General features: G+C 41.2%; 1 protein-coding gene across 2 annotated transcripts in view; it reads right to left on the reverse strand.

Annotated features, from left to right (window-relative positions):
• Window positions 1-12,726, reverse strand: part of STIM1 (stromal interaction molecule 1) — a 161,478-nt gene that overhangs the window by 73,577 nt on the left and 75,175 nt on the right. For both annotated transcript variants that reach the window (XM_037522841.1, XM_037522840.2), the window contains exon 2: window positions 2,310-2,440. In XM_037522841.1, the coding sequence (XP_037378738.1) occupies window positions 2,310-2,440 (131 nt within the window). The remainder of the gene's footprint in view (window positions 1-2,309; window positions 2,441-12,726) is intronic.

A 12,726-nucleotide genomic window follows, 5' to 3' on the forward strand; every position in this document is an offset into this window, starting at 1 on the left:
CGGTCAGACCCTAGGAGAGAGATCTAGGCCTCATTAAGGAATATATCTCTAGTCTCAGCACAGACAATAAACTTTGGGTCTTTTGAGGACCAGTGATACTTAAGAAATGAACAAAGTTCAGATACTTTCATCATGGTTGTCCTTGTTCAAGAAACTGCAACTGCAGATTCAATAAGTACACATATCTCAGCCTGACTGCACAAGACCCACTTTCCTCTCGAGATTTTGTCCTGCAGTTTTCTACCACAGTTACTGCCTAACCAAATCTATGCACCATGCTTCTTACTACTTCCACACCTTTGCTCGCATTGATTCCCTACTACTCAGGCTGCTCCACCCTGGCCACTCTATTCCTATTCTATTTTTCCTCCAGGAAGTCTATCTTTCTCCTCTGATAAACTTTTTATAATCAAGGATTCCCTCTGCTGACCAGTCAGAGGACAGATGTATTCTACTTGCCTATCTTCAGTGACAGAGAGCTCATTCCTACCACCAAGGAATCCTCTTCTATGATGACATAGCTCTGTTAGGAATTCTTCATTCTACAAGCATATGCCTATATTTAACTTTCCCCATAGTGGTTCTGATTCTGCCCTTAGAATAAAAGAAAAAATACAGCAGTAGTTAACGAAATGGGCTTTAAAATCAGATCTGCATTTATATCCAGTGTTCCCTTAAAGAAAACTTGTCAAGGTAATACCAGCAATTTCACTGGGCTGTTAAGGAAGTTAAACTATACAGGGCCTCCCCGGTGGCGCAGCGGTTGAGCGCTGGGTTGCGAAGCTGCCCGCAGCCTCTGCAGCACCGGTTCCATCCCCGGCTGCTCCCCGGCCACCAGAGAAGGGTCCCACATGGCGCGCAGACCTCTCCTGCCGCCTGCTGCTCCCCTCAGCAGTGTACTTCGGTCCTTCCGCCTGCTCTGCTCCCCACTCTGGCTCTGGTGAATTCTCTCACCCTCCCCCGCTTCTGACTGTACCCAGTGCTTGTATGCATGTATGTATAAATAAATAAAAACAAACAAATAAATAAATCTTTTTTTAAAAAAAAAAAAAGAGTAACTATACAAAGAGCTTTAACACTGTGCCTTCATTTCATAGTTTCCATATTCTTCATCATTCAGAACACTCCCCTGTAGATAAACTCTCACTGTTCCAAATTCTCTGCCAACATAACATACAGGACTCAACTGAAAAATTAATGGTGGGCAAGGAGATCAAGCTTACCTCCTCCGTCATGATGTATATATCACTATTAAAGATGTGATATAATTTCTTTTTTTTAATTTTTTTATTTTTATATTCCCCATACAACTGCCACCCCCTTATTTTATTTATTTATTTATTTATGCAAGCACTGGGTACAGTTAGAAGCGCAGGGAGGGTGAGAGAATTCACCAGAGCCAGAGCGGGAAGCAGAACAGGCAGAAGAACTGAAGTACACTGCTGAGGGGAGCAATAGGCGGCAGGAGAGGTCTGCGTGCCATGTGGGACCCTCCTCCAGTGGCCGGGAGCAGCCGGGGATCGAACCTGCACTGCAAAGGCGGAGGGCAGCTTCGCAACCCAGCGCTCAACCGCTGCGCCACCGGGGAGGCCCCAAAGATGTGATATAATTTCACCAAATTTCTGGCTCATGTTGGCTGGAAATTAACTGAAATTTTCAAATCTTTTCACCCATGATGATTTAGTACTTTGGGTTCTGTGGAATTGAGGCTGTAGTGATGCCCAAAGGTAAATAATAACAGCTTTTTCCATCTAGAGATTCCTTTTACTCTTAATATTTGGACTACTCAACGGGCTTCCAGCAGCTGCAGGCTGGAATCCAGAATGATCTTTCTAAGAACACTAGTTTCTCCCACTCAAAGTGTAAGGTTCCAGAGGGCAAGATCTGACTGTCTTGCCTTCTTTCTGACTTATTAACAGAAGGTTGAGCAAAGAGTAAATCCAGATTGATGTTCTCCATCTACAGCAGGATTACAATAAAGATTGAGGGAAACCATAGACACTGGTGTGTGTCTATGGGAGCCTCAGGGCTCCCTCTTGCTCTCAAACTACACAGCTCAGTCTTTTGTGCTTCTAGCCAGTAGGCGGACGGGAGCCATTGTGGGCACAGACACAGAGGTAAAGATGGCACTGACAGGCTGCCACCTAGAGGGCTGCTCTGCTGAGAATCACCTGTCCGATAGAGAAGCGTTTCTAACAAACATGTCAACATCAAGAACATCTCTCCATGGGCAACAAGCTATCTAGACAACTTTCAGGTTCTGTTCCCACAGGAAGAGAAGCGAGCCACAGCAGGGTGAGAGATCTCACCTCATCACTTTCTTCCACATCCACATCACCATTGGCATCATCATCCATCAGCTTGTGGATGCTGCGGACTGCATCAAAGCTGAGTTTCTCATCCTCACTGTGGCACAGGGGCTTGTCAATCCGGCAAAACTCTGTACAGAAAAAGCAAGAGACAATATTACTTGGGGCTACCACCCAGTCTCTAGTACCCCACTGTCTCAGTGTCCTTAGCTTCTAGCAGTATCTGGCTCCTCATGTAGACCCTTAATGAGCTATTTGTACAGGGTGGAAAGCATTTCATCTAGCTTTTACTGTCTCCCCAAGTTATGCTGAGCATCCCCATTTAGGGAAAATACTTTAACATTCTAATAGTTCCCTGCAGGGAAGTCAAGCATAAGACTCGGAACATACTTGGATCTAGACAAAGAACATGAATAAGTAACTCACAAGAAAAACAAAAATAAGAGAAAATACAAAATCAAATGAAAGAGGGAAAGGTTTAGCCTCACTAATAATCAAAGAAATACATGCCCAAATAAAATATCATTTTAATCAGTCAAGTAAACAAATATAAATTAATACAATCTGTCAAGAAACAGTAAAACAGTCCATTTGTTCCAATACCAGAACAATATGTAGATTTTCTTTTTGTTCCCTTTGTCACTTATGGTGCATATAATACCAGCCATGTGCTAAGTGGGGAAAACCTTCATGTCTTATGCCTTATGCCACAAGCAATTAGATTCAGTAAAGATCTATTAAACATACAAGGTCCTAAGCTCATCTGATACGGCAGCTTGGGAGGTCAGGAACACAGCTTCCTCTGCCCATCATCACAAGGCCATGCAGCAGTAAAACCAGCACAAGACCTTGGCCACCCTAGCTCTTTGTGACACCTAATTCCTCTAATAAACCTAGAAAACATCTAGCCTGACTGATGCAGACAGCAGAAAGAGCCTGGAATCTAGTCTTAGCTTCACCATGTGACTCTAAGAAGGTCACTTCCCTCCTCGAGGCCTCAAGTTCGCTATTTGAAAAGGCTTTTTGACTAAAATTCCTAATATTTTTTCTAATTCATAGATTCTAAAATTCCTTTTCTTTTGACCCTGATCTTGATAACTACTTTGCTGGCTAAATACATTTTAGATGATCCCTGCAAAGAAGATAGAAGACCCTGATTTCCCAGATAACAGAAGAAGCCGTTCCAAGAAAGAAAGCAAGGACAGAGTAAAGAGGCTGTGGTTGCATCCACGAGCATTCTAAAAGGCACTGCTCAAAGACCTGAAATGATTAAATCCATTTAATCATTTACTTTCTGGTGGTCAGAGACAGTGACACAACAGGACAGGTCACCTATCACTTGTCAGTTGTTCAAATCTTTTTCAGAACAAGAATGAGTATAAATATTCAATTTTTTACATTCCAGATAGGACTCGATACAAATACATTGACTATTGAAACTCAGAGATGTTAACTGATGTGTCCAACATCAAAGGCAGCTGAAAACCACAGCAAGAGTCCAGGTCTGCTGACTCCCAGGCCAGCACTTCCCCTGACTGCCTCTATGTCAACGTGACCAGAGAGCTCTAGGTTGATTTCATCTTCTGGGAAGCCACATATGGTAATATGGGGAAGAAGCACACTGAAGAGATGGCTTTATAGAAGAAGGAAAAAAAGTAAGGCAAACAGTATTAATCTCGTGATCTTGTCCATTTGTGCTGCCAAGCTGGAGCAGGGAGCGGAGGGTAGAGTGAAAAGGTGGCAGGTACCAAGGCAAAGAGTTGAATACAGATTAAGGCCTGTTTCTCAACTTCCTCACCAACAAGAGCTCTTGGTATGATTGTGTAGTTCATGGACTCCTATACATGAACTACCTATCAAAAAAAAATTGTAATAACTAGTTTACACATGAAGCAAAAACCAACATAACTGAGATTAGCAAAACCAACATAACTCTTTGCTTCCCTTAGTTCTGTCTTTGTATGACTCAAAGGCACATATAATTGCATGTCAGAGCTTTTTGAGGAGCATATGACATACTCACTTAGACAATATTTATATTTACTGATGCTCTTCATATCTCAGAATATGTAATCAGCATGGGGCATAAAGAGATGCATCAGATCTCATCTTTTGTTCTCAAGGAATTATAAGAGTGGGGAAGACAGTCAAACAGAAGACTATACGCTAAGCACCATGATAGAAAGAACCAAGAGTTTCTAGGGGTCAGCAAGTTCCCTGCAACTATTCACCTGTCATTGAACCAAAAGCAGTCACGAACAAAACTGTACAAATGAATGAACTTCAATAAAGTTTTCTTTATAAAAACAGGAAGTGAGCTGGATTTGGCCACAGTTTGCTGATCCCCTTTCTAAAAGAGCATAGGAACCACACATGAACAATGGATTGATAGATTTCTGACCCAAAGTAAAGAAATCCAATATTTTCATTAGCCTGTAGACACACACAGCACAACTTCTATAGGACCTTAAGAATAATGAAAATAGTTTACCAAATTCTAGGGGTTAGGGGCCCCCCAACTAGGCACCATTGGCCTGAAGTCAGCCAGCCTCTTTCCCAAAGGTCTATGGCAGGTTCAAGAAATTTGGGTTTCAAACACCAGGCTCTGGTTTTGTACCCTGCTCAGACAGACAGATAACCTTTGCTGCTGGCATCATGTAGCATAATATAGGGATAAAGAATTGAGGCTAAGGGAATACAAAATCTTGGTGTCCTATGTAGCTACAGAATCCTGTCCAGAAAATCACAAATAATTCCTTCAACCAAGAATTTCCTGTTGTTGCTCTCTCCTTCCAGAGGCCTTTCTACCTGCTGTGATACACTCCAACCTGACAAGGTTTCCCAGAATTATTTGGAAATATCTTACAAATATCTTACAACACCCATCCAGCCAGCCAGCTAGCCAGCCAGCCAGCCAGCCAGCCAGCAACACATTATTATTGCAATGAAAGAGACCTAGAGCTGGAGTCAAAGACATATGTTTGAGCAGCTATCACCATACATTATTGGACAGCTTGTTTAACTTCTCTGAGTCTCTAATATCATCTTTGCAAAATAAGGATAATTTTCTCTGCTGCACAGGGGTTTTGTGAAAATTAAGTCAGACCATATTTTTAAAAACACATAGTACAGGGCCTACAAAAAGTTGACATCAACATATTTTGTAGTTTCCTTCTTTTCTGCCAGACCAGATAGCAAACAGTTCTTCAGTCACTTTCCCTGCCAGACTATGAAGAATCAAATAGAGAAGGTATAATCCAATCAAACTGATCAGTCATATGTTCTAGGTGAGTTGGCGAGTGACTAAAAATAATCTGCACTCCCACATTTATGTGTTTAACATTGGTAAAAATTTATCAGAGGAAATTACAGTTCTTTAATTTATCTTCCCAAAACATTGTGATTTCCATAATAGCTTGAGACCACATCTCTAGCAGCAAGTAAGGCTAAGTTCTTGATAGCTGCTCAGTAAATAGTTTTTAAATGAATAGTAAATTACCAATTCCACAATTATGTACAGGATATCTACAGGCAGAAATGAGAAGAATTCTAAATAAAGAGAACAACAAAGGATGAGTTTTTTAAATTTTTTGGTCTCAAGCATCCTGTATACACATAAAATTAAAAGTCCCAAAACTGTTTTGATACCATATTAGAAATTAAAACAAATTCTAATATTAGCAAGGAATTCCTTTTCAGACAATAAACCTCCTATGTGCTACTATAAATAACATGTTTTGTGAAAAATAATTGTTTTCTGGAAAAAATCATTAAGAAGGATGGAATTATTTTACATTGAGGCAAATCTAATGTGTGATTTAATAGAAGACAGCTGTAGTCTTATAACTGTTTCCACATTCAATGTGCTGTTTTAATTGAAAATCAAAACACAGATATGCAGTTGGGAAAGGAAAGAATATTTTAATAACCTTTCAGATAACTGTGGATAATTCTTCTATGATAACTACACCAAAACTCAGTAAGCAGTAAGTTTATTAAAGGTTAGTTGCAATATAAAATCATCTGAAACCATATGGACAAATTTTTGTACTCTATTACATTAAAATCCATTGATCTATCTTGCACTTTGAATAGATCTTTTTATCCATGCATGACTTTATAACATTATGCACTGGTCATTAGCAAACTACTGATTTGCTTAGTTAGGCAAACTTCCAATTTGACACATTTCACTTACACAATATCAAAATAATCACAATGATCAATATTACCACTGAGCTCACAAAACAAATTAAATCTGGGGCCTCTCTGGTGGCACAAGGGGTTAAGTCTCAGTGCTATGAAGCTTTGCTCAGCCACTGCAGCACAAGTTCAATCCCTGGCCAGGGAGCTACCCACATGGCGCAGCAAACTTCTCCTGTTTGGCCTGCTGCTCACCTCAGCAGTGTATTTCAGTCAATCCACCTGTTTTGCTCCCTGGTCTGTCTCTGGTGAATCCTCTCACCACTCCCCTACCCCTGCACCTCTGGCCTATACCCCAGGTCTTGTATGCATAAATAAAATAAATCTTTTAAAAAAAATTAAAACTGGGGAAGCTGCCAAGATCACAGGGGCAGAAACAAGTTTTCCAAAATTCTAATTTTCAATTAAAAGCTAGAATTTTATCATTGGCAACGAATATTATTAGTTGTCTTCCTTAAAGAAGCAAATTCACTTCACTCATTTTAAAGAAAATATCTTGAAATGCCAAATACCTAAGTCTGAATAACTAGTTTGTCTGTCTATTGTTCTTTAAAATAGTGTTCTCTGAAAAAAAAAAAAAGAGAGAGACAGTTCACCTTGCAACTCTATTGTATGTGTTTTTCCTTGTGATCAACATCAAACTTCTACATGCAGAAGTGCTTTATGCATATCTCCTGTTTCATCACACAGAAACTAGAGATGTATCCATGGGAAAGACTGAATCAATTAACACAATTTTATTTTCTTTATTAAAAACATTTTTTTAAAAAACTGAGAGTACCTGGAGGAGAGGAATATAATAATTACTAGCACAGTCTTGTGCCACTGCTTTGATTCCTATTAAGTTGCTAGTAGTTTTACCTACTAATTTTTTTCCCATCATCAGTGCAAACGTACACACAGTGAAAAAAGCAAATAACATCTTAGCATTAGCAGTAAAATAACTTTGAAAAAATAACTGAAAAAATCTTAGTAACCCCCAACATTCTACAGAGCACACTTGGATAAATACTGACAAAAACAGAAAGTCCTCTCTCATATTCAAATTGCCTCTCTTTGATTGAGGCAAAGCTAGTCATTTACTATTCTATGCTTCAAAGTACTTTGACATAACTCTGCTCTATTAATTCTCATGCTCTGAGTTGTTTTCATGCCATACCCTGGAAAGGGCAAGGACAAAGTTTGACTCATTTTATCCCCCAGGGCCCAGTAAGGCACCAACAACATCCACCCTGTCAAGTATGAAATAAGTAAACGCTGAATGAATGAATGCGTAAATGGATGAAGAGCATTCTTGAATACTGTACATCCCACCAATTCCCATCACCAATATCCACCATCTATCTAATGTCTCTTTTTTCCCAGTCACTTTCATTTCTCATTGCTAAATAGTAATTCACCCCCCAAAGAACTTATCTGTGGGCATGCAAAGCAGAGTCACCACAGTGGAGCCTTACAATGGATTTTCTGACGTGAGACACAAGCTCAAAGGGGAAGAAGTGAGAAAAACAGCAGACAAGATAATCTGGAAATTGCTAAATTCTACCAGGCAGGGTAAGAATAATTTCTCCTGTGTACTCCCCAACCCCAAGTCAGGACTGGCAAGCCTTGCAGTGACTTAACAGGCTCAAAGCTACTCTCCTCCCCCTTACCTTTAGAAGGGGCTCAAATGACTATAAGACTGAGAGCACAAGCTGGAGCAGACTTTCATATTCAACCAGGGACCATGAGTTTCGAGAGATAAAATGGCATGGAAGCTAGAATGAGGTTGGGGGGAGGGGAGGGAAAAGGACCCCCTAGACAAAAACTGTAAAGGCTGAGAAGGGGAATTGGTTTGCAACCTGTACTAGCAAGACATCCCCCACCCCAAGTCCACAGTTTACCTTAAGGTTCACTCTGGGTGTTGCATGGGCTATTTTTTGATGCATTATCTCCCAGGGGGGAAGTGAGCAAGGTCAGAAATCTTTTTGTCAGTTCTGCTCGGGCAAACCAGTGCCAGTTTTGTCCAAAAAGAAAGTTCTTCTGAATACCTGCCTCCTGCAGAGAAGAGTTGGGCCTCTTCTTTTATATGAGGATATGATATGAGGATACGATGTTTTCACAGGGGCAAGAATATCCCTCAGATAAGTTGGATTTTACTCAGTCTAGGAATCTGACTCGTCTTTCCTCTGTCACTAGGTCTACTATGTGCTGTATCCCAGTTGTTCTTCAATAAACATTTATTGAATGAACAAATGAATGCCCACTTGTTGCATCGAGGAACAAATTCGAACACAGATGAATAATAACACAATACTGTCCTTGCCCACAAAAAGTACTAGGATGAGCACAGTACATGAATTACAAAGACACAAAGTAGAATATGAACATGGTAAGGGGCAAGAGACCAGAGCAGCAAGAGATACAGCAGTCTGCACAACAGGCAGAAGACAGTGGGAGCAGAAAGGAAAGGCAACCCAAGCACAGTAAGCCCAAAAGCAAGGAGCAGAACACCTCACACAGTTTGATTTATTAAAAGACCCCGAATCAAAGAATTCTTTTTTATTAGTCTTGCAAAGCTCCTGGGATAGAATGGGGTAATGGATCCTGGGATCCCTCATTGGACATCAGATAAGGGCAATTGAGTCCCTGATACACTCTGCTGGGAGAAGCAAAAAGAGCAAAGGAGTAAGCTTCTGTTTAAGCATTGGAAACCTAATCGTCTGCTAGAAGAGATGAACCTTCTCTCCTCAGGGGGGCACTAAGTTACTCCTCTTGTGTCCCATTTCTTCCTTCATCTTCTCAGTGCTTTTTTTCCTTCAAACTTTGATCTCACAAGAAGCCTTCTTCCAGAAGAAGATGGTTAATCCCTAAAGTTAATCCCCACCAAGTTGCCCATGACTGCAATAACTCGAGCTTCTTGTGTAGGGCCTTCTAGCTATTGTGACCCCTGCGACTATCCTGGGTCTCCTGCAGGACTTCAGATTCCTTGCGCATCTGCTTAATAGCCTAACTGCCTACCCCTTCACTTCTATAACCTTCCTGACTGAATTGAAAGTGTGTGCTCTCCAGCAAAGCATTTACCTGCTGCCATTCAACATTCATTTATGAGCATTAAATTAGCTTAGCTGAACAATCCAAAGGCACTGGAGACAGAAAGAGAAGACACATTTCTCTGCCTCTAGGTCCCCTCTACTCCTACAACTCAATTATTGAAATTTATACTGAATTACAGAAGTGATAGATGGGGATCTTTGGATTTCAACTTTCCTTTACTCTGGTTATTCCTAAGATTTAATTTTCTTATCTGAAAAATCAGTTAAGTCCTGTGAAAAGCAGGAAAGCTCTATAAAAATATTAGTTGTTCATTTGTCAACTTTCTATTCTTTGCTTTACCTATGAGTCATATCTTCCCAACTATAGAAAGAGAAGTCTGATTTTTCTGGTGGTTCCGTGTGTCTGGCCCAGTGCTGGGCAATACAATACCTAGCCTAGGGACAACTGAAAGCGGCTTAGAGTTTAGAGTTTGGTTTCTCAGTTTTGGGATCCCACACACCACAGGCCTTTACATTCTAAAGGTGTCTGTGCCAAGAAGTGTGACAGCCGCTGAGAAATTAAATTAGCACACGCTTATTCAAAAGCTACCCTAAATTCTCTGACCTGGCGCCTGACCCAAACATTCCTGTGAACTGGCCAGCATTTGTCAGGGTCTGTGATGGCCAAAAAAATAATTACAGACAACTCAAAGCAGCTTTCTGCTGGGAAAAGTTTTCTAAAAGTGCTGGGGTAGACATCCAAGGACTTGCTCAGAAAGGGACTTTGCACAGTGCCTAGAGGAGATTTCACCATTAGTGAAACCTCTAGGATTATACTCTTCTGGGTTCAGAAGTGGGGCTGGCTCCCAACAATCAGTCCTGATCACAGCAACCCTAGGATCACAGTGATAAATGCCTTCAAGATATAAACACTGAGGAGCCAGGCACACCACTGTGTGAGGTAAAAACAATGTGGATTCCAGTTTCCATAGCAACAAGAGGTCAGCCTCAAGCCTCCTAGGCCCATTGCTGGATATTTTACCAGAAAATACTTTCTTGGGCTCCAAAAGAGACAGAAGTAGAAGCGGTTTATCATCATCTTTTGGCCCCACAGAAGCCTCCCCTCAAACATAGAAAAGATAACAGTTCCCCCTTCTTTTCTTGTGATAAGATAACCAGAAACATCTACTGAAAACCTTGCAGTCAGGATCATCTTTCTAAGAACTAGATTCTGACTCCGACTGCTTAAGCTTAGCCCTTCCTCACCTCACAGAGTTCTCGGCTACAGTGACAGAGCATCTCCTTTGAACAGGGATTAACTATTCAGAATGAGGTGCACCTGCCCCTCCTTACAACCCCAGCTCCTCAACCTTTCTCCCTCATCTGCACAAAAGCCCAATGTGATTTCTGAAGAAAGGCATCTATGGTAAAGCATATTCCAGTTCATAGAGAACTGAACTCAGTTCTCCATGGATCTTGCCTGGGTTACTACAAATTTCCTCACTGATCTCTCTCTCTCTCGCTCTCCTTTCTCTCAAACTTAACCATCTACCAAATCTGACTAGACCACTCTGCAGAATAAAATCCTTCACAAGTTCACTCAAAAACCTGTAAGCAAATGTTCACAGAAGTTTTGTGTGTAAGAGCCAAAAACTGGAAGCAATCCATATGTCCAGCCAAAGTGAACAGGTACCCTCTGGTGCTTACAAACAATGAATATAATACTACACAGCAACAAAAAGAAGCGTTGTAACACATACAACTAGTTGGGTGAATTTCCAAGGAATTATGCTGAGCAATAAAAGCCAATCCATACTCTGTGATTTCACTCGTATAACATTTTTGAAAGTACCAAATATTAGAAGTAGAGGACAGAGAATGTTGAGGACAGGGAAGGGGGTGCTCCCTCCAGAAGGATATGGATAAAAAAGGGCAAAATGAGAGATCCACAGTGTGTTAAAACAGAATACACACACACACACAAGTGCATGCACGCACACACACAAGTAAAAGTAAAAGTAGGGAAATCTGAACAAGATCAGTGGATTGTGTCAATGTCAATATATTGGATATGATATTATACTGTAATATTTCAAAATGGCAGTGCCAGGAAAAGTGTACAAAGCTTCCTAGTGATATCTCATATTATTTCTTAAAATGATGTAAATTCACAATTATCTCAATAAAAAATTTTAATTAAAAAAATTCCTCTGTGGGGGCCTCTCTGGTGGCGCAAAGGGTTAGGAAGCAACCTAAGAAGTTGTCTGCAGCCTCTGCAGCATGAGTTCAATCTCGGCTGGCCAGGGAGCAACCCATATGACGCAGCAGACCTCTCCTGTCTCGCCTGCTGCTCCCCTCAGCAGTGTACTTCAGTAGATCCACCTGTTCTGTTCCCTATTCTGTCTCTGGTGAATTCTCTCACCCTCCTGCGCATCTGGCCTATACCCTGGTTCTTATACAAATAAATAAATAAATCTTTTAAAATAATAATAATAATAGGGCCTCCCCGGTGGCGCAGCGGTTGAGCGCTGGGTTGCGAAGCTGCCCGAGGCCTCTGCGGCGCCGGTTCGATCCCCGGCTGCTCCCCGGCCACCAGAGGAGGATCCCACATGGTGCGCAGACCTCTCCTGCCACCCGCTGCTCCCCTCAGCAGTGTACTTCAGTCCTTCTGCCTGCTCTGCTCCCCACTCTGGCTCTGGTGAATTCTCTCACCCTCCCGCGCTTCTGACTGTACCCAGTGCATGTATAAACAAAACAAACAAACAAATATAATTAATAAATAAATAAACATGCCTCTATTAAAAAAAAAAAATAATAATAATAATAATAGTTGTACTTTTAGTACCCACTGACTGAAAAGTGATTGAAGAGATGATATGAATTTATGAGACACCCTCCAGGATCCCATTCAGGGCTTTAAATCCCCAATTTTGGGAACCACTGGCTTATATAATGAATGTAGCATAGCAAAGCACACAAGGCTTTTCAAGAGGGGATCCCTCTAGCCTTATCCTATGCCATTCGCTCACATATACACCCTACACTTCCACCACACTAAACTACTTTCAGTTCCATAAACATGCAAGGCTCACTTTGTAGTTTTGTACATGATGTTCCCTCAGCCCGCGATATCCTTGCCCCATTCTACACCTGACTAATTCCTACTCAAGTTTCAAGATTCTACTCAGGCTTTTTCTAAT

The sequence above is a fragment of the Talpa occidentalis genome, unplaced genomic scaffold (genome assembly GCF_014898055.3).
Source record: "Talpa occidentalis isolate TD23 unplaced genomic scaffold, MPIMG_talOcc4v2.1 talOcc4.3, whole genome shotgun sequence".
NCBI classification, from domain to species: Eukaryota; Metazoa; Chordata; class Mammalia; order Eulipotyphla; family Talpidae; genus Talpa; species Talpa occidentalis.